Raw genomic sequence first — 21,746 nt, 5'->3', positions numbered from 1 at the left:
CGTTAATACATCTGTTTTCATATAAGTATGGGACAGCACGAGAAACTATGTAACAGAATAGCAGTCGGATTCTACCGAGCGTTCGAGCATGCAAAGTATATGAATCACTGTAATATACTTAAAATGTTCATGGTTACAAAATTCATAATGAAACGTAGGTTTATGGAATTGTTTTAATTGTTCAATTTATTGTAGAGACGATGTTAAATAAATGAGTAAGAAACGAAGTCTAACTTAATGTTTAATGGTCAAGTACATTATATATATATCATTTATTTATATCATATTTTATTCTAGCAGGTAACTATAAATAATGTGTTTGCAAAAAAATATTTCCTTAAAAATAGATATTATTCCTTCCATTAATATCGGTACACGGTATTAAACAGTAAACGTTCTCGAATTAGAATATGAAAGATACATACATTGTGTACAACACAACGGTCTGCGGATTTTACATAACGTACACCTTCTCTATTTTTTTATACGGAAACACGTCTTTGGTTTTTGGACAAACTACAGTACCATTGTTCTCCTGAGCCATTTTCTCAAGCGCCTAAGTTGGAACGTAATAAATTAATGTTCACGCCACCAAATCACGACTGTGTCTCTCGTAAGATTTAAACGTTTACTTACTTGTTCTCCATATACATATCCGTTTGGCATCATCATTGGTTGATTATATTCGTTCAACGGTTTCCCACTAATACTGCAAACCAGCCTGGACTGCGAACAGTGCGCGAAGGGCAATGGGACAGCTAATTCGTTAAGAGCTTCGTTACACACTGGACAATTCGGATTTCTGCCTTCTTTATTTGCACTATAACACTGTGGTGTTTTTAATGCTGATAAACCTGCTTGCAGCGCTACCGTGAAAACACTCTGACTCGCCAACTGGAAGAGTCTGTAGTTTTCATGCCTGAACTGTTCGATTAATCTGTCCCATCTGTAGATAACACAAAACATGATCAGATCGTTTTCTATATGCAGCCCACACATTTTCATATTCACCTTTTCTCGTCGAGTAAATCTTTATATGGACTAAGAGATGTGTTAGCTGGAAATGCCAATTGTCCCATGCAACACTGAATCTCTTGCAACTGATAATCATCATAATTTGTGAAGCACCTTCTGGCATGCTTCACAGCATCAAGCCTTCTGTCTTGTCTTACTAGTTCTATAAATTCTTGTACACGTAAATTGAATTCCATGGTACTCCCTAATTTCCTTAACTTAGATCGATTGTCATAGCACCATCCAACGCATCTAGCAGTTTCATGATTTGCTAAAGATGCTTCAACTTCTCTTGATACCATAAAAACATCTGAAAGCATCTTACAGAATAAGACATCTATATTCCATGAAAGATGTTGAACAATACCTAGTGCCTGACGTACCTATATTTGTCAAATCTCTAAGCTCACTACTGTCTGCTAACTTAGTTGCAGTTTTATAATAGCCCTTGCGTAGAAAATATTCTATCAGCATTCTGTCAAGCCTTTGTCTTCTCCACTGGTTCACAACACTCGGTGCACTGTTGGCATGTTCTTTCAAATGTTCCAGTCTCCTCTTGCAAACCATTCCTGCTTGCAACTCTTCTGCAATAGATTCTTGTGCCTTCCTTTTTAAAGTTTGAAGTTTCTCAACGACTCCTCCTAACAAAATGCTCATCTCTCCAGCAGGAACAGCCGTTTTATTATCCTTCATCAGCTCATTAGCTGCTGCTTGTACATATGAAGCTTCTCTGTCTATAACCTTTTGAGCTAATCGAAATTTCTTATTCAAAAGTTCGTAAGGAACCTGAAAATCCGATGTTCCATTCACTTAACTTAAATAACAAAGACATTGAATTAATATATTAATGTAGCTCTGACGAAGAGCTGTCAAGAATCATTGATGTTATTTCACGAGGTTTACGAGAAAAATGATGTAAACTGAGTACAGAGGTAGAAAGTACCTTTAACGTCGGATATTCAAGACTTTTAACGTCTGACATGTTGGTTACTCAAACTGCGCGTAATGTTTTTCTTAAAAATTAGTACAAAATCGTTTATTACACGGAAGTTAATACGCTTTGCTATTGTGTGCCATAGTTATCTATATCTTTTCACACGAACGTCCAATAAAGAAACGGGATAACAGCGAGTAGGATAACTTCGACACACGAACGTCTTCAAGAATTGCGAAAACTTCCGTGCTATTTCAACAAAGATGATTATCATTTTGTTTACGCATGATGAAAATATTAGTATTATAACGTTACTGTAGATGGCTCCATTAACGATAGAAATAAGGGATGATCCTTAGTTTCTAAATCATGTGGATCACGCGACTAACCAATTAAAGGATTCAACGTTATTTCTATCGAGACGATGTTCATTTTACGATTTTATGCAAGGATAAAGGAAATTAAGAAATATTTCATGTTAAATTAATCGTAGAAAACATTTTTATTTAACACTTTATTCTCGTCAGCTTCGATTGGTCGCTATACAGATTAATATTTGACTTCGACCAACCACGAAGTCGAAGCGTGTAACCCAAGTGCAATGCGGTTGAATGGAAAATGTTAATAACGCGTACATAAACGTAGTGGAATGTTTAATAACTGTGATACATAAGTTTCACTCGTACGTTTCACTTTTACAGTACGAAAGCTGTATGGGAAGGTAAGTGTTCAGATAATCTTTTAATATAACCACTCAAACAAAAGGTATACATGTTGTACAGTGAACAGTCGCGCGAGGATTTCTGATAAAAAAAATATTTCGCTAATTCGTTAATGCTTACATGTTATTCCTATATTCTTAACATTGGGGCCATAATTAAGCGTAAAATTTTTGTCGATTCTTCCTATTACAAAAGTGTATAAATTTATCGAGAACAATGAATATTACATGTAGGAGTATCAGGACGAACAAGTTGTTTGTCTGTCAGTAAAGTAATCTATTGCTTGTAACTATAAAACTAACACAAGAGGTAAATCCTGGAATATGATGATAATAAGAATTGTCGAAGGAATAAGTTGCTTTCATAAAAATTTGTAAATTGTTGGAAAAATTTAGCCGATGTTTAACCGTTCGGCAGAGCCGAATCGAATAGGATCGGTTAACTTCGGGTGGATTCGGCCGGTGACGGAGAATATCGGTGGCGCGCGCGAGTCACTCGGATGGCCGGGGGCCGCCATTTTCCTCCAGCGAGGGAGACAGTCGCGAACGTAGTTCCGCACATTGTCGACCAATTTTTTCGTCGAATCGAGGGATTTTCGCGAATAACCGGGGCGTCGGGCGGGCGCGCGTGACCCTAGTGCCCGTATCCGAGCGAGTATCGTTCCACGGGAGGCTCGAAGTCACCCGTGGACGCCGCAAGAGCCGTGTGAATCCGGATTACAGAGCCGAGGCGCCGCGCGTATACCCCCCGATCGAGACACATCGCAAGAACGCCGTGTGAGAGAGTGAATAGTTTGGTGATCGCAGTGTAGCCGGTGAAAATACACGCGAGTACCCAAGGAGTACTGTGGTCCGAGGAATACGAGGGGAGAATCGCCTCCGACAGGTTAGTGAGTGTTTTTCCTAGGTAGATCGCGCCGCCGAAAGACTCAGTGTATACGCCGTGTGCGTTGATCGCGCGGCGGTCCCTGGTGGTGCACGGTGCATGCGTGCACACGCACGCACCGGAGAAAATTCCGCGTACGTGCGTGCCTTGCGTCTGTATTCACGTTTCTGTCCGTACTCTCGCGTACCAACACACCGTGCATACGTATTGGTTGTTCGTTTAACCGTTCCACGTCTCTTTGTGTGAGAGCGTGCATGACACTTGGCGTGCGCGAGTATGCTGAATAGTGTGATATGGCGGGAGACGCCGCGCCAGCAACCGAGCCACGCGCCTTTCTTTTTTCGGCCCTACGCTCTCGCCAGTGGTCCGATTATCCTATCTCCCAGCGTCCCTTGAAAACTACCTAAAACTTTTCTACCTGCGTTTTGCAAACGCCCAGCTACCTGGCACTTGAGTACTAGCATTTTCCTAGTGAACTGTGTAATCGTATCTTGAAGTTGACCTTCGGCAACGTCGTCAACCTTTCCGATGAAGCGTTATACAGCCGTCTTACATTTCTCTTGACGCGTTCGGTTTTATGTGAATCGGTGCGTAAAACCCATTGATACGCTCTGCAAACTTATTGCGGTATGTTAATTTCCCAGTAAGATTCCGTCGGCTAATTAAACTCCTTGCGTACATAGATGTATCTGATCTATTACGCATCAGAACTCTAATAACGGTATTTATTAAAAACCTACTATTTGCGCAAAATAAATTATCGCACCAAACGGATCTACGATATTCGTTCTCGTTTCAATGCGCCATGTATCTGGAATATGTACATATATTAAAACGCACGTGCGAACCAGATGAACTTTCCGATGTCTCGCACGAGTATGAAAATTGTTATGAATTATTGTTAGATGGCGGCACTCTGCGTTGCGCCTCAATTTTATTACTATTTATAATAAGAAATCTGCCCATTCATGAGAAATTTTCAATTGGTCTCCGCGTGTCGCATATCCGCTCTCTCGTGCACGTCGAAGCGTTTCCAACCGAACCGAAAGCTCGCGTGATCAGATTCATGTATTTTACCGAATACATGATTTACCGCTCGAAGGGCGCGTCTGAGGAGCAAAGTGGCTCTCTGATACGGTGCAGCCCGATGTAAATCATTTATTCTGTTAAGTATACGTGTCATGCGGCTGACCGCCATTTGGATAGACGCTTCTAGAATATCATTCATTTGTATCCCTCACTCCTTCCGTCCGTCGGCATCCTGTCTTTTTCCATATCTATTCATCTCACGGTACCCACTATATTAATGTACGATCGCGTTTTTCACGCGAGCCATCTACATATACACACATACGTATCTGTACAAACACGCTCGCCGTTCCGCGAAATCTTATCTCAGTTTTTCATTTCCCTGACTCGTGGCTTTAGTTGGAAATTGGTACAAGTTCAATGAATTTATTGAACCGATAGAACGCTATGTAAACCGACAGCCAGGAACAATTGCACCTCCCTTTAAATATTTCCGAGCGTGTTTGCATATTTGGATTCTTTGATTCATCAATTTAATTTACATGTGTCGCGAATTATCACGCCACGTTCGTGCTACAAATTAGCATCCTCCGAGAGTTTGGGCCAACTTTTGCAAAAACGATTATCGTTCGTGCTTCTGAGTGACACCACGAACGCCTAGAGGTTCTCAACTTTTTCCGTCCTCCTCCCCCAGGTGTCCCGTTGCTGTTGCGTGCATCTTTTATACGTCTTCGTGGAGCCCGCATCCTTTAATTCGATATACCAATTTGCTCGCTCATCGCGTCATATGATGTTGTTAACTTTCCTTTAAAAACCGGTAACCACAGTTTTAATCCATTATGATACTTTAAGGAGCTCTAATATTTTTATATTCTCATGTTATATAGAATTATTTAAAGAATTCGCAGAATCGAGCTTCTGTAGCATTCAGTTTCGGAAAATAAATATTTTGCAACGTGAACGTAACAATGCCAGCGATACTTCCACTTTAATGCACACGCTGGTTTAGTTTTTCCACGAGTTCGATGTTCTTGCCTGGACTCGGTTAACAAGCTTCCGTTCGAAGCGATAAAGCATGCTAACGACCTACTAGTCTGAAATGTAGAGGGTTCGAACAACTGCAAAATATTAGGAGCGTTAATAGTCTGTTGTTTGAATTTGAACAACCGTTAACAGCGCAATTATGAAAGGTGAATTATTACCATTAACGTTTTAAAACGAAATTATCTGATTGATTTTTTATCGTGGATCCAATGGATCTTAGACAGTTTAGCAAACGTATTTCATTGTAGGTATCATTATGGATCAAATATGTTGATAAGAGTAGAACTGGCTAATGGATCGAATGTTGGATTGCGCAACTTTCGCCGAATTTAACGTGAATATGGAACGAATGCGTCGCATCGCGTAAATACGTTTCCCTTATTTCGTTCCGGCGGTGGCGGTGTGCGCGCCGCATGCACGGTAACTTATTCATCGTTGATTGTGTCGGTATTTAAACGAGCTCCTGTTCTGGCCTTACGTAATTTGCTGAACGAGGAGAGCAACGGGTGTATATACATGCATATATACGCGGCACACGGTTGCTTATTCAGCGATGTTGTGACCTGTATTCACGTCGCCACACTTCTGTTTCTTTTTTTACTAGAAACCCACTCACGGCCGGCAGGCGTATATGCACGGCCCGTCGCGTATACAGCGTATTTACGTTTTCCTCGTTGGCGCCGCGTAAATCCATCTCCTGCGGTCGAAAGAAAACGGGATGGCGTTATCCTTCGAGAAAGTTAATTCGTTCTCCGTTTGACGAACCAGGTCGGTGCCACTGTCACTGTTCAATCAACTTTTTTTTCGTCTCGTTCTCGAGTATCTCCCTATCTCTTTTCCGATTGATTATTTCAATTACGCAGCGTTTTGCAATGCAGACATCGTTACTTGTAAACCACGCGTTAATCCGATTCGGTTTGGCCGACTGAATGCGTAATCTTACGACTTGTTAACCGGCGGTTGGACATAATCAGGTCATATATTGCGTTCAATTGGACCGAGGAATATACGTAATGCGTGTAATAGGTCGTGAGACGAGCTTTGCTTCGTACGAAAATTTTCGCGCTCGTTAGATTCACCTTTCATTGATGATTCACGACTGCATACGTAAAAACGAAACCTATTAAACTCGGCCTTAGTATCGCTTTCTTTTTATGAGATCGTTCAACGCGCGTATATCTATTATGAAGCAGATATCTGCGAGATAACATCGGTATAATTTACGCCATTATATTTTCTCCTCGCGTCGTATCATCGACGTAATACGCGGCGAGTAAAATTAGTCCGTTATACGACTTGCACAGTCCTCGATAGGAGGATACAGATGTGTAACGCGAGCGTATACATATACGAGTATTAGAGACGTTATCGCGTGCACTGATAATGTGTACATACACGATAATGCGAAATATGGTGAGCGTCGGTCGTGTTTCCGACTCATAAAATTAGAAGTGCCATCACGGTTAATCGATTTCCGTCTTCTTTTTCCTTCGTCAAACAATATTTTCATCGCGACGCGTACAGAGATTTATGTGGGAAAACAAAAGTTTCGTAAACAGGGGGATAGGTAACATGGTAGAAAAACAAGGATGCTCGAGCCAAGTTTTCTGTAGGTAGGCTTTGTTCCACGTCATCGCTCGTCTTCCGTCATTTTTTGTCGCGTAATTAAAGCGTGAAATCGCCACGAGAGATGACGAAAGCCTAGCCGTGTAAAGCCAGGGAGAATCGGTAGGAGAAGGAGGGAGAGGAAAAAAAAGTATGTCCCTGTCTCTCGTACGAGGCTCCGTTGGAACCAAACCGCGGCGGTTATTATCGATCTCTCGGCATCGTTACACTTCGTCCGGGATCCGTACAAGTGCGGTAAAAGGCACGAGAGAGTGGTTACGTCGATTGTCCACGGGAGAGACGACGCTTTTACAGGCTGTTTCTAAAATAACCGACCGAACTTTCGGAGAGGATTTTGTTTACTTTCATGATAGGGGGACAAATCCTTTGTGCGTGGCTCGTGATCATACTTAAAAAGGAGAGCTCGCGGACGATTGATAAAGGATATATATTTTGTTACTCTTTATACACACCTTGGGGTGCAGTAGATAAACGATGTAAAAATACATGACCTTATTTAAAGAAGTGAAATTGACCTTGAAATAACTGCGCATAATAATCTTGAAAAAAAATTCAAGATAACGCGATTTATCTCTGCTCAAAGTTATTTCGATTAGATTACTAATAGCCGATATGGCAGGTCCAATTATGCGAATGGTATATACCTGATAGTTTTATTCATGAAGATACTCGTAGCTAGTCGTCAACGTTTAGATTACATCGTCGATTCGCGTGACAGAATTCAAAGTAGCCTGAGAGTGTGTGTGTGTGCGAGGCATATTCTATTGTGGAAGAAAGTCATTTCTAGCCGTTTAAGGTGAACACTTATTCCCGATATCCAGCGCTCACAAACTTGCCCGGTATCCTTGAAACTGTCGCAGACAAGGGAAAACCTTTCCCTCAAGGTGAACAACGTAATGATCCACCCGAAATTGCAACGAGAAATCCCACTGTCTAGTTTGAATTCGTACGTCGAAATCTCTTGAAGCCGAAAAAAAAAGATATCAGGGGTGTGATAAAAACTTATCTCTACTCGTATGAATCGTGGAAACGATTAATATAGTATGTCCGTCGTCTATAGTAAGTCCGTCGTGTCCCGTTATAGGCGAAACGTCTAGTGCACGATCCCGAAGTTTACTCGCTCATTTAAGAATCGGCGTGTATGTACGTGTATCCGATCGTGCTCGTAGAAATTTCAATGTAACTGGCTAAGTAAGTGGCATGTGGATGAGTGCACGACAAAAGAGGGAAAAGGAAAGCGAAAGAACGGTCTGGACTTGGACGGTTGTAACAGGTGCCCCCCCTTCTAGCTTCACCACCTCTCCTTGCTGTTATGCCTCTTTTCTACCGTGGCACTGTTCCCTTCAGGTTCGTCTCGTTCATTCCGTGCGCGTGTATATCTTATAACGTTTCCTATCTTCTTTCCTTCTGTCGTTACTTAGCTTCTTTTATGTAAGGCTAGCAAACTGACCTGACTCAACTATCGGGTATGCCGTGCCTCTCTCGAGGGAAAGAGGATCAAGTCAGAGGTTTCTCCTCCTCTTTTCGGTTTCATCGCTCGAGTTTCGTCGGGTATGAAAATAGGGCTCTCTCCGTCTGACGGTGTGCAATGAAAAATCTAAAGGTCGAGAGCCACGATACAGAGAGGGTGCAAGGTCGGATGTTGATTTCTTTATTCCCGGTATCGTTCGAAAATTGTGTTTGATGGATACTAGAGCGTGTCGTAACAGATTGGCAAAAAAGATATATGACAATTTCTATGCGAGCAGCCAACGGAACGTTGAGAACTGTTTCGCATGCACACCCTGATTTCTTTTCGTCATGGGCCGGTTCTTCTTGTACAAATAGTAGTCGAGAATAGGAAAAGCGTAATTACTGGTATGCTGCTACTACGGGCAATCGATTTCTACGATGCCCGTACAGCGGAATGAAAATGTGGATATCGCTATTCGTCTCTGCTAGTCTTGCGGAAAACGGACATGGACAGCTGTAATAATAGATAAATGCGCATGCATTACGTAAATAACGCGAGCCCATGCGTCCGGAACATGCAAAAGAAACTGTGTCGTTCATCACGTTTACGAATTAGTCATCGTCGTAATCGAGCGTGCTTAAATCACTCTCCAAGTGTCTCTCGCCAGCCTTAAATTATCAACAAAAACGTGATAATTGTATTATTATCTTTAGACTTTGGATGATCTAACCGAACACGAACGCATTCTGGTATTCGGTGGCCAATCAAAGGAGGTAACGGTAGCAAATATCTTGCAGCAAATTAACTGACAAGCTAAATATGAATTGTACGCGCACACAGTTGGAAATATCTGAAATACTTGAGATTACGGGGATCGCGAACGTGATATAAAACAAACAGAGATACGGTTGGTAGATAAGCAGGACTGAGAATGGGGCAGAGAGAAAGAGGAGAAATGTGGAGCGCGTTCGGGGAAAAAGAGATTGTTCGTCGAAGGCGCGATGTAGTCCGGGGTCCGAACGTGAAGTACGACCCCGGGATAATGGGGGTAGCGCATCGCCATTGTAAACAGACTTGGAAGCGGTAAGCAGCTCCGGGATTTAGTTCGATGTGTCGAGGATGGGGACACCGGGAGGTGGTGGTTGGGCAGAGACGGGAAGGTCTGCTGGTCGGGATGAGGAAAACCGGAGAGCAGGGTGACGGAGCGGCGCGGGGGTGAGAGCGGAAACGTGTCGTGAAGAGAGGGGCAGACCGTCGAGGGTGGGAAGTTGCCGAGACATCGATCGGGCCGGCCATTGCTTGCCACACTCCACTACTAGGAGTCAAGATGCCATATCCACTACGAGGAACTAAACTCCATGAAACTACTCTCTGCCGCTCTCTCTACGCACTTGTCCTAACCCGGCGGCGTGTAACACTGTATAGGCGTGTGTGTGCCTCGCTAGCCGGGGAACGATCGCAGGCCAGCAGCAGCAGAGACAGAGAAAGAAGGGAGACGCGAGTTTCGTGTCCTCCACGTAGTGCAGGCACACACGTAGGTGTGTACGAGGAAACAAGTGTACGCGGGGTTCACTCATCCTCGTTGCCGTTGATGCTTCCAAGAGTCGCGACGCGCGGATGGAAGAGAGAAAATCGTTTGTATACACTCGCGGTCCCGTGAGGTCGCTTTTATACACGCGCTATCTCGCATACTTGGGGCCGTTCGCGGACGTTCTTGCGCCGGGACGCCTGGCAAGTTATAAATTGGCCCTCTTATACGCGGCCGAACTCGTTCCCATTGTAACCGTTACTACGACTAATGGGTTATAGAGCTCATTAAGCGTTGCTAATGGATTATATTCCTTTAAGACTCGTTACTCTTTCTCCGCTCGACTGATTTCCAACGTCGAACTAATTGACACGTCGAACGTATGCGATAAATGTAGTGTGTGTTACTCGTACTCGTATTTCTTCGAACGGGGATTATGGTGTCTGTAGAAATCATTCGCTTCAATGGGCACATCCCGCATGGGAAAATTCTGTTCTGACCTCGTTCGTGCTCAAATTAAATTAATGTCCGCTAAGTTTCTTCCTAATTGGGACCGGAACGGCGAGGTTCTCATTCCGAACCGGTCTGTTTAGAAAACTTGCTATCGCTGATAGCGGCAATGATCATCGTGTCATCTATTTTTTCCTCTATTTCAGTATCTGTGCGAAACGTAGTGTATGGAAAGATTTTGGGAGGGCGAGTTTCTTTGTTTCTTTGGAAGTGATTTATCCCGTGAAGCTCGTCCAGAAACGGGCGCGGAAACAATAAGAAAAGTTGTCGCGGTTTGTGTAGAAAATTCTGATTCAGAGCGGAAGTGGATATAGAGGGAACCGTAAAAGAGGGGAGTGGTTGGCGAAGTCGGCGGAGTGTATGTAACTTTGAAACTCAACAAGGGTATATTCATCGCGTTCCCTACCCATGAATAGAAGGGGACATGAGCTGGCACATGTCTTGAACCGTATACCGGCATTGTTCTTTTTCTGTATGCTTCTCGATCGAGCCCTTCTTAGCCCGCGCGGCGCGGCGCGGAGTTATGCGAATGGGCGATCTCCCGTACAAGAGATGCCGTAACAATTCTTTGCATCGTAATGCCTCGAACGGACCACGCGCGCACGGTCAAATCTGATTTAACGTCACTCGTCGTCCGGCGACGTTTTAAAGGGATGTTAAACGGTTTTGAGAAGCGTTCCATGCTCGAGTCGTTCCACTCATCACCTGTCTGCCTCTCTCCGTCTTCAAGGTTTCAAATATGAATGCAACGAATGCGCGGTTACTCGACACCGCGTTCTCCTCGTATACTTTCTCCCACGTATAGGTGTACGGTCTCTCTCTCTCTCTCTCTCTCTCTCTCTCTCTCTCTCTCTCGCGCGCACGAGACTTTGCTCTTGTACATACGTTATTACCGGTTGAAAGTTTGAAGCGGCGAACGATTCTACGCCAGTTTACCGTCGTTGCTTCTATTATCGCTTTTGTTCGAGAAACGCAACTCGCGTCGCCTTTTGTCAGCGGCTAATTAAAACTTTCCAGCAACTTGAAAATCTTTAACGTCGAATTTTTTTCCGCCGCGCGCGGCGACGCCTGAATGGATCCTGCGAACTTTCAAAGAATAGTTTGCCAAGGTAAACGATCCAGCGATGTTGTTGAAAAACGCGAGTCAAATGTTTCCCGAGTACCTCTCTTCCCTGTGAATGCTCGAGTATTACGAGCCCGGCTCGGGATGAGTCACTGGGTGAGGCGATTCGACTGTCACGATGCGAACGTAGGGAGGTATTAATGCGTGCACCTATGTGTATATCGATCAGTGCGTAGACATGGAAGGCAGACGCGAAGCGGTCGTGTTCGCGTGTGCATCGACATTTGCAGCTACGTGATCTCAAGGTCGATGCGCGACTGGATTCATCCAGTTGAACAAATCCTCAACGATCTTTTCTAGTTATACTTCTTTCTTGTTCTTCTTCTTCTTCTTCTTCTCCATCGTCGTTGCCGTAATTTTACTTTTTCTCAAGTTCTGCGAGTCTCGCAGAATATCTGGAACTTAACTTCGCAGTTCCGCCGTACTCGGTTCATTTGAATATAATAGCAGAAACGGTTGTTTTATTGCGGTAGCAAGTGTTAAGTAAGCTAATTGGTTTCGAGTTCTGAAGCTATACGAGACACGGAAAGTGTAAACGTATCATCTTTCCCTGTCATTATGAAAGCAATGCGAGGTGATTCATGCATACCTGGCGATACTCAACTGAGTAAATCTGCATACTGAACAAAAAATATTACGATAGCGTAACACGTGTCACGCTGTTGTCGAGAGTTCCTGGTTGAGAAAAACTGATCTACTATTATATATTGCAGCTGCTAAAAGCAGCATCGTTATTACTAAAGTTAATTCGTATCGGTTTATTTTTGCTGCAGTTAATTGATAAACTCTTGATATTTTCAAATGAGGAAATCAGTACTGAAAATTTTCCGCAATTTATCTATACGGATGTATGTAGCTTGTTTATGAATCATCTTTATGACGGTCAAGCGTATTATCTATTATTTATACTTCGACACTCGTGTTTGCGATTGTATTATCAAATTCATATTATAACGAAATTATCACACCTATATTTGCACGGAATAAGGTGACTCGTTTTCAATCGCATTTGTGCGATCCGTAAAAACGGGCTGAAGAAATATTTACGTAACGATATAACAGCAGTTTCCTAGTAGTTTCTCGTTTCGGGATCTGAGTGCAGGGAATAATTTCCGGTATCGTTTGAACAATCTTTTTCGTTCTATATAAATTTTTTCCTATAAAAAACGTCGCTGCATGGGAGTGTAATACTTTTTGCTCTGAGTTTGGTCGGAAGAACTGGCTAACTTCTACGCGAACTCTCTTCCCAAGTACTGACTCGACCGGTTTCTTCTTTTTTGTATTGGCGTACCATCAAAGGAGGGACAGTACTTGGCAATGGTGACTAGTATCCGTTACAAAACGATGCTTACAAGCTTCTTTCCACACACGTATGTACGCGTTTCTATACGCGCGAGGAAAGGTAACCGTGAAACTCGCGCTTTCCTTGGAATCTCGCGAACTTTGTCGTGGAATCTTGATCGTTGCCTGGCACTTTGATGCGGATGGGAGGGAACAGAGTTCTCGGGAGAACGTGAGAGAAACATCTTTCTTTCCGAAACGTCTCGTTCAAGTTTTATGCGCATCTAACTAGTTTCCTGTATCACTTTTACTTCTCGCGGTTACTTCGAGACGGTAAAATATTATACTTTCCGCATATTCTATGAGGAATTATTCTATACAATCGTCGTGAACCTGTTGACACTTGGTGTCGTATAATTATGAATTGAACAGCACGTGTAGCTGATAAATCGTTTTCTGACACAGTCTGTACGCACTAAAAAAAGAAAGGTTGCGCCATACCCGCATTCGCGTCGAGTATATTTCAAAACCTCGTCTCATTGTCAACCGCGAGGCGTATCGCCCGCGGGCCTGTTTGGGCCTGGAATTGGCGCGGCACGGCTGCGGCCGATGCAACGTGGCAAGCAAACGAGAGTGATACACCGATCGATCGTCCGTGGCAAAACATCGCGGGCGAAAGTTTGCAGAAAAGTGATAATTCCAAAACACATTACTTATTCGTACCGCACCGGAATGGATATGGGAAGGAAGGAAGGAAGGAAGGAAGGGTAGCTAAGGTATACAGTAGGAGGAAGCACAAGGTGCGGAGGGAGCGAGAGAAAGCGAGAAGAAGAGAGAATGGAGGGCAGGGCAGGCGTTGGAGAACCGAAGTTTCGCTTTAGGAGCGGAGAACTTAACTGAGTTAACTTTGCTGCCGAACCAAACTTTCCGCCAACTTTAAGTAGTCGCCTCGTCCTCTCCTCTTGCCCCGTTTCCCTTCCCTCCCTTTCCTACACTCATGGCCGTTCGCTCGTTGCCCGCCGGAGAGACGAACATGGAGGCGGAAGGTACTGCCCCTCTCTCTCTTTCTTCTCTTTACCCCTTTACCAACCGTTCCATCGTACCCAAGGATGAGAATGCCCGAATGCCGACACCGATACTCGTCATCATAATTGGACGAGTTTCTTTTTCTTCTTTTTCCATCCGAGTTCCCGCCGGATTTTTTTCCCCGTTCCGTTTTCGTTTGTTCTTCACCGTTTGCAACTTAGAACAAACTCACGGATCTCTCCTCTCGGGCATTAGTTGAACCACGTGTTCGACATTGTTTTTCCCGTGTTGGAAAGACGAAATGCCTTCACCGATTTCCGGTCAGTTAATTCTCCTCTAATTTGGATTGTTGTTCTGCAACTTCTAGTAATCTACTTCTTATGTAGAGTTTTATGTAACAGCGTTAGGTAAATGGAAAATCGCGGGGAGTATAGTAACGTAAAGTCTGCCGGTTTGTAATTAAAGTAATGGTTTCATTTAGGTGTCTAAAATTTACCTAGAATACGTATCTATTAATGTTAACAATGCATCGCATTAAAAAGATTTCCACAATGGTATGTGCATGATTATAGTGAACGTTATCACTAGTGCACTTTCCTAATAGGCTTGTTTATTCCTGTTCCATTATCAACGAGCATTCCTAATGCCGTGCTTGAAATAATGGAGGTTCTGTTGCTTTCAAATGACTTAATTCTAATTAATTCGTCTCGGATACCGCGCTATAATATTCATCGCGTTATCAGTCACGTTTATTAGAATATCAAATTACGCTTATGATTTGAAAATGTAATCGAGAATTTACATCTATTTTCACGAGTCTATTGAACTCTTACATCATAGTAAGATACGTCGAAGCGGATTCACTTAGTTTACTATTCAGATCGTGGAATAGTGTTATCGAACGTTTCGAGAGTGTAAGAAGAGTTTGATAACGATCGCGTTATTAATAAACCTCCGGCTTTAATTTACCGGTTGAAATCAAAGCTGTTCTCCCTATCGGTCGATACAAAAAACTTGCCGCGATTATTATCGCAACGAAGTCGTTAGAATTTCACGTGTCACTAACAAAAACCTAGTCACCTCTCCGCGCGATAAGTTTCGAAACAAACTTTACTTTATCGTAGCTCGATTGTAGGAAGGGAGAGAGAGAGAGAGAGAGAGAGAGCTGGCAGGACGAGCTTTCCTCCCACCAATGGGTTCTCCGCCAAGTAAAGTTGCTCCCAGGTTAGACAATAATTGGATAACTTCGCCCTCATAGCTCCCCGTCCCATCGCATCGGCAAGCTTCGACGCCCCCACCTCGAGCTCCGCTTCCCTCTTTCGTTCCCCTCCGTCTTCTTCCTCACCGCCACCCTGCGTCTCCCTCGTTGTATCTGTATTATAACTCGAAAAACTCTGTTGCACACCGAGATTAAGCTAAAGGGTTGAATTCGGCCGCTTAGTCGAAACGTCCGTTCTAAAAGCTCGATAAATTTTTAACTCTCGTTCTCCAAACGTCTTTTGACAACTTCCCAAACCTCTGCTGGTTCATGAAACATTGTCCTGTTGTATCAATATTTCATAAGTTGTTTTCATACCCGAAGACGATACTTACTCTTTGTTCAACTTATTTATATGCGGTGTAATTGTAGAGAATGTGCAAGGAGGAACCGTCTCGTTCTAAGCGCACTTCCTCAACACACATTCCTCTTCCTGGTACTAAACGTACGAATACTACGTATATCCACGTATGATATACGCTGCCAGCTGTCGAACAAGGGCTTAATCTCGCCTCCTTGCCTCTTCTCCTTTTGATGATATGAGCTTGCATTTTCGCTGAGTTGGCACAACATGTGCCCAAGTCAAAGTGCTTGGGTTAGCACTCTGCGTTAGTATCGCATCCTCGCTTTCGCTGAGGCCAGCACCGATCTCATTTTGTACCCTTCTCCGCGGGCTGTATTTCCGATTGCCAGTGTGTATTTACCGGACAGATCAAACATTCCTTTCCTCTTCCTCTCTCCGTTCTTCTTTAACACGACCGCCCAGCGAACGAATATTAATGAGTATCATTTATCTTATATTACTAACGTGACCACATGGAATGTTACCGCTTCGGTGATCCAACTTGGATCGCTCGCTGACCAAATCTCTGAGGACACTCGTAACGAATCGAGATCTTAATCTCGTTCGTGTCAATGAAGTAATCGAATCTTAAAGTAGTCTACTTAAAGATATTCATTGAGATTTTTGAACGAAGGAGATTTAATGGTTGTTTAGACGTACAATCAGTGTACAATTTCTTTAATATGTATGAGCTACATCGGTTCTTTTATTTGACCGAGGAGAAAGTTGTTGAATGGGTTTTCATCAATGAATATTCTGTACTACTCTGTACGAGAGTAGTAATGTTTAAAGTTGCACAGCAATCGTTAAGAACATGTACCATCTCGGCATGGCACTTTCTTGAAAGTTTGATTTATTTTTGATGATCTTGGTCGAGTGTCGTGCGGTGACGGCGTCTGACGAGGGCGCCACGCGTCAGTTTCTCTACTTTCTTATGGAACTTCGCTGGTTCAGCATTTTTCCGTTCCGCCATATAAAAGCACCGGGTACTAAATCGACTCCGATCGAACAGATTTTCTGTTTTCGCACGGTCACTTGCGTTATTGGTTTTACCGATAAATACCGAATCACTTGGCTATTTATGAGTCGTCGACCGGTTAATCGAGATATCAAGCGTGCGAATGCACCGTGATTGGTTTACAATTGCTGCCGAAAATGGGCTGAAAATGTCGACCCACTAACCAAAGCCAGCCGTTCTATTAACAGTTCCAAAAACATTTGCCCCAGCTAGTAAGTAATTTCGTTCTCGACGCACGGTGTGTTGTTCGGTACGATCCCTTTTATCGTTGTTTAACGGGAAAGTGCAGCGAGTTTCGACGTGCTTTTGTTTAACGTGACTGCCGATATCGTATTATTGTGGCTCGTTGCATTTTCGGAGCGCTTCTATCACTGTGCTGAACGGCACGCACTGCGCAGGTTAAGCCGGCGCGTTTCAAGGTAACCTAAAACGTTCGGTTTCGTACACGCTGCTTGCTAAGTGTTCCGCTTCCAGTAACGCGAGCCAACGTAAAATATTCACGTTCGACCGGGCAACGGTATCTCGCTAAAATTCTCGTTAACGGGTATCGCATCCGCGAGTGATGTATTTCTAGCCATATGCATCACATGGATTTCTTCTCCGCGAGGAAATTCATGAAGGCGTCGAAATGTATGTTTATTGACCGAAGCTCATATTTTACGCGTACTGCATTTTTCTTTACTATCGTTTTTCGATTATTAAAGGTATTTAAACAGTTTCTTTAATCTTACTGCCGAAAGCCTACTCTTTAATTACGACGCGTTTATTCATAAAATATTTAATTTTGTTTACATCGACGTGATATTTAAAATTTTATTCGTACAATGTTATATTTCTATTTATTGAAACGATGGTATTTGTGTGTTTCCAGGAGACGGTGTCCAACAAGTCGTGATGTATTGGAGGTTCGGCGGTTCTTACCCAAAAACCGACCAGAAATCAGTGTTACAGAAGCAATTTGTGTGACAAAGCATAAAAGTGGAAAATTGTATTTTAAGACAAACAAAGAGGCTTCCTTATCAGTGGACTATAGGACTTCCTTGGAAGTAAGCAGACATTCTTAGTGACACTGAGAGTAAAAGTGAAAAATATAAAAATTGGGGGGGCTGTTTGACCGATGGACAAACGGAAGATGATGCCCAAACGCCCTCGAATGGAGAACCTGAGGGGTCCTATCGCGAACGGACCCATTCAGACACGACCATTAGTGGCTTTGTTAGATGGCCGAGACTGCTCGATCGAAATGCCTATTCTTAAAGATGTTGCAACAGTAGCCTTTTGTGATGCACAGTCTACATCAGAAATTCATGAAAAGGTACGTTGATCACGACGCAATCTTACTAATAAGCGAAAGGGTATAGTTTGTCGTTCGCAAAGATACATAAAGAAACATGGCATTAAAATTTTCCCGTAGGTACTAAACGAGGCAGTTGGTGCGTTAATGTGGCACACCATAATTTTGACAAAAGAAGATCTCGAAAAGTTCAAAACGCTGCGGATCATTGTAAGAATTGGATCTGGGGTGGATAATATAGATGTCAAAGCAGCAGGGGAACTTGGCATCGCTGTGTGCAATGTGCCTGGCTATGGTGTTGAAGAAGTAGCTGACACGACTCTTTGTCTCATTCTAAATTTATATCGACGTACGTATTGGTTGGCAAACATGGTTCGCGAAGGGAAGAAATTCACAGGGCCAGAACAGGTGAGAACATTGAAATCTGAACTTGTTCATTTGTAAATGAATCATCTAATTTAACGACGTGTTCCAGGTCAGGGAGGCTGCAACCGGATGTGCAAGGATACGGGGAGACACACTTGGAATAGTTGGATTAGGCAGGATTGGTTCTGCAGTTGCTCTGCGTGCCAAGGCCTTCGGGTTCACTGTCATCTTCTACGATCCCTATCTACCAGACGGAATTGAGAAGTCCCTTGGTCTCAACAGGGTCTACACATTACAGGTTTGATATAAGTTTGTGCCTTTTCACTTCTGACATATAGAATAAATGGTTTATCTATATAATCGTATATTTGCGGCACGTTACAGGATCTGCTATTCCAATCAGACTGTGTATCCCTGCATTGTACCTTAAACGAGCACAATCACCATCTAATTAACGAATACACCATCAAACAGGTAAGTATTTTTCCGTATGCTATGTTGTAGACTTTTCTTATGTCGTATTTACATTAACATTTTACGTCGCAGATGAGACCCGGAGCCTTTTTAGTCAATACAGCAAGAGGAGGCTTGGTTGACGATGAGGCACTGGCGGCGGCGTTGAAACAAGGCAGAATTCGTGCGGCAGCACTCGATGTACACGAAAATGAGCCATACAATGTCTTTCAGGGTCAGTCTTCTTTTTACGATACGCTTACTTGTGCGAATATCAAGTTTGCTCGCTTGAAACGATGCACACGCGAAAGTTAAGTGAATGTCGGAGTAACGGCATGGTATCTCTTTGCGTTGTACAGGTCCTTTGAAAGACGCACCCAATCTATTGTGTACGCCACATGCAGCATTCTACAGCGACGCGAGCTGCACCGAGCTTCGCGAGATGGCAGCCAGTGAAATACGACGAGCTATCGTCGGTCGCATACCTGAATGTTTGCGAAACTGTGTGAACAAGGAATACTTCCTTTCCTCGACCGGGTAAGCTTCGTTTATACGCTAAATAAGGAAAAGAGACCAGTTTAATTAAAGCGTAAGAAAGAAGTTTTTTTTTCTTAATAAGAAATAAACGCAAAACATCAGTATAGGGCATTATTTTTTTTTTTGAGTATCGTTGCATTTGTTTCTCTTACACCGGGGAAAAAGATATCGTAATTTTTACAGAAACAGATTTTCAAGCAGATGTTAACTCGTATTACATGGAAAGAGAATCGAGTGTGTAAAGTAACGTGGTTAGAAGCGTTCGAACCTCTTTGGATTTCCTAAGATCGATTGGGCACTTTGTAAAAGGCATTTATCGAAGTGGCCAATTTCTTTTCGCTTTCTCCAGCAGCTACCCTGAGGGGATCAACGGCGGATACTATTCCGGGGGGCTGCCCGTTCAACAGGCGCATTCAACAACTCCTCACGATTCTGCACCCCCACCTCCTGGTGGGCATTCCGTCGTCGGCGGCGGTGGTGGTGGGGGTGGTGGCGGACCGAACTCCTCTGCAGGCGGTGCAGGCGCCGGGGGTCCTACGGGCCCCGCGGGTCCAACGGTAGGCGGCGGTGGGGCAGGAGGCCCTACCACGGCTCCTCCTACTGCTGGATTAACCGGTATACCACACAGCATAGTGAGCGAGCCTGACCCCCGGCCGAGCCCACCTGCACCGAGCCCTCGTTGACCTTGAACCCCCCAACGTCCACTCCAGCACCACCCTCCGATCTAATTTCCCTTAGCCATTCACACACGACCTCTGACGACAAATGGCCGATTGACTAAACGTGAGTCGAGCACACGATGAGCCCCAAAAAAATCTGTCCGCTGCTTCCGAAGGAACTCGAGGGAATCCATCCTTGAGAAAGAGTGAAATGAGAAAACGGGGGGTAGGCGGGAAGAAAGAGAGAGCGAAAGAGAGAAAGGGTGAGAGAGAGATTGAAGGCAGGGGAGAAGAATGAGTGTGAGGGAGAGAAAGAGCAGCATGGTTTTCCTAAGTGGCCGCTATTCGTTTGTGCAAAGCGCGTAATCGCCGAGGAATACGCGCATTTCTACGTACGTTTAGTGCCGCTGCGCGGATGTGCGGATAGTGTCTGTGCGATTTTTGTGTATGCGTCGAACGTGCGAATGCTGGAGCTTGAGTCTATGTTCGGTAGACTCCTGGAATAGTGCATTTGATGTAAACATTGTGACCAAACCAAATACAGTTGGGCAGTAATGATGACGGCTTGCACCGATTGTCGTGGCTAACGGAGGAAATAACGAACGGTGGGTAACGATTCTCTCTGTGTCGTAATTTTGTATAAATCACTTCATAATTGATCGCACGACGTGCGAGCAAAAGCGAAAGAAGGAAATAGTACGAAGAAAATGGATTTTCGTTCGATTTTATTTTCGTTTCTATTTCGTTCCTCGTAGTTTCTTATCGATGCCCGAGTAAGCTTATTAACGGAGATTGGTAATTAGTTCCTCGAGCCCATGATCAGTTCTTCCTGTTATAAATAATACCTGCAGCATCGAGAAATACATTGGCTAGTCATAGAGTACAAATCAGCTCATGGGTGAACATTGCAATCATCGGACACATAACATAGTTGAAAAATAAGTTCTATCCATGATATTTCTCTTCCAGTTACATAGGATTAACCGAGACGTAGGGAATAGACCGTTCCTTTTCATTTCACGACAGTTTCATTTGTAATTCTCATTTTTTTAATATTTCATTCTAATTTCTATTCTTCTAATATTAAAAAAAGAAGGAAAAACCTCCCTGTTCGATATAAATATATATATACACGTACATAAATATATATATATATATATATTTTATATGTATTTTAATTCATCGCATACACTTTCATTGGAAACTTTCGAGGCACACATGTCTTTAGCGAAGGAGTCATGCATTATTTTGCCACACTGTATTTGGGTTTTGTGCATGATCTTTAGTTTTTGTTTCTAAAAAAGAACCATATATATAGATATATGATTTGGCAAGTTCAGTAACATTTATCAACTACTTTCTTTCTTTCGTGGATCGTTGTAACTTCTCAGTGTTAGTATATTATATTAAAACGAGAAAATGTAGTTGCTCACACGAAATACATTTTTATGTTTTACTCGATGATAATGAAAATGCTGCGTAAATGAATCCGTGATGAAAAAAACAATAAAACCAGTCAAACTAGTATATCTTATCTGTGGTGAAAAAAGAAAAAAGTGGACAAAGGTAAAGAGGAAAATTGTAATGTTGGGGCATTCTCAAGCGTGTGGAATTTCACTGTGTCGTTGGTTAATAACGAGTAG

At 43.2% G+C, this 21,746-nt stretch overlaps 2 protein-coding genes across 8 annotated transcripts; one reads left to right on the top strand and one right to left on the bottom strand.

The window, feature by feature from the left end:
• Positions 1-332: 332 nt before the first annotated feature.
• On the bottom strand, positions 333-2,260 carry Kaz (E3 ubiquitin-protein transferase Katazuke). 2 transcript variants are annotated; one of them, XM_018027200.2, is made up of 5 exons: positions 1,958-2,260; positions 1,398-1,828; positions 1,012-1,324; positions 637-946; positions 333-556 (listed from the first exon to the last, which is right to left on the bottom strand). In XM_018027200.2, exons 2-5 carry the CDS (start codon positions 1,705-1,707, stop codon positions 455-457), a joined length of 1,035 nt encoding a protein of 344 aa, XP_017882689.1. In that variant the 5' UTR covers positions 1,708-1,828; positions 1,958-2,260; the 3' UTR covers positions 333-454. The 2 variants fall into 2 exon arrangements, with proteins under 2 accessions (XP_017882689.1, XP_017882606.1); XM_018027117.2 differs by having other exon boundaries at positions 1,398-1,800; positions 1,958-1,996.
• Positions 2,261-3,164: 904 nt separating this feature from the next.
• CtBP (C-terminal binding protein) lies at positions 3,165-21,216 on the top strand. 6 transcript variants are annotated; one of them, XM_018026509.2, is made up of 8 exons: positions 3,165-3,555; positions 17,666-18,109; positions 18,209-18,496; positions 18,564-18,752; positions 18,839-18,928; positions 19,001-19,142; positions 19,267-19,444; positions 19,797-21,216. In XM_018026509.2, exons 2-8 carry the CDS (start codon positions 17,912-17,914, stop codon positions 20,125-20,127), a joined length of 1,416 nt encoding a protein of 471 aa, XP_017881998.1. In that variant the 5' UTR covers positions 3,165-3,555; positions 17,666-17,911; the 3' UTR covers positions 20,128-21,216. The 6 variants fall into 6 exon arrangements, with proteins under 6 accessions (XP_017881998.1, XP_026672852.1, XP_026672993.1 ...); XM_026817051.1 differs by having other exon boundaries at positions 19,794-21,216; XM_026817192.1 differs by lacking the exon at positions 19,797-21,216 and adding an exon at positions 19,628-19,774 and having other exon boundaries at positions 3,167-3,555.
• The last annotated feature ends 530 nt before the right edge of the window (positions 21,217-21,746 follow it).

The sequence above is a fragment of the Ceratina calcarata genome, unplaced genomic scaffold (genome assembly GCF_001652005.2).
Source record: "Ceratina calcarata isolate Rehan_Ccalc_2016 unplaced genomic scaffold, ASM165200v1 scaffold1, whole genome shotgun sequence".
Lineage (NCBI taxonomy): Eukaryota > Metazoa > Arthropoda > Insecta > Hymenoptera > Apidae > Ceratina > Ceratina calcarata.
Note: the sequence above shows the minus strand (reverse complement) of the source record. Positions and strands in the feature narration are given on the sequence as shown.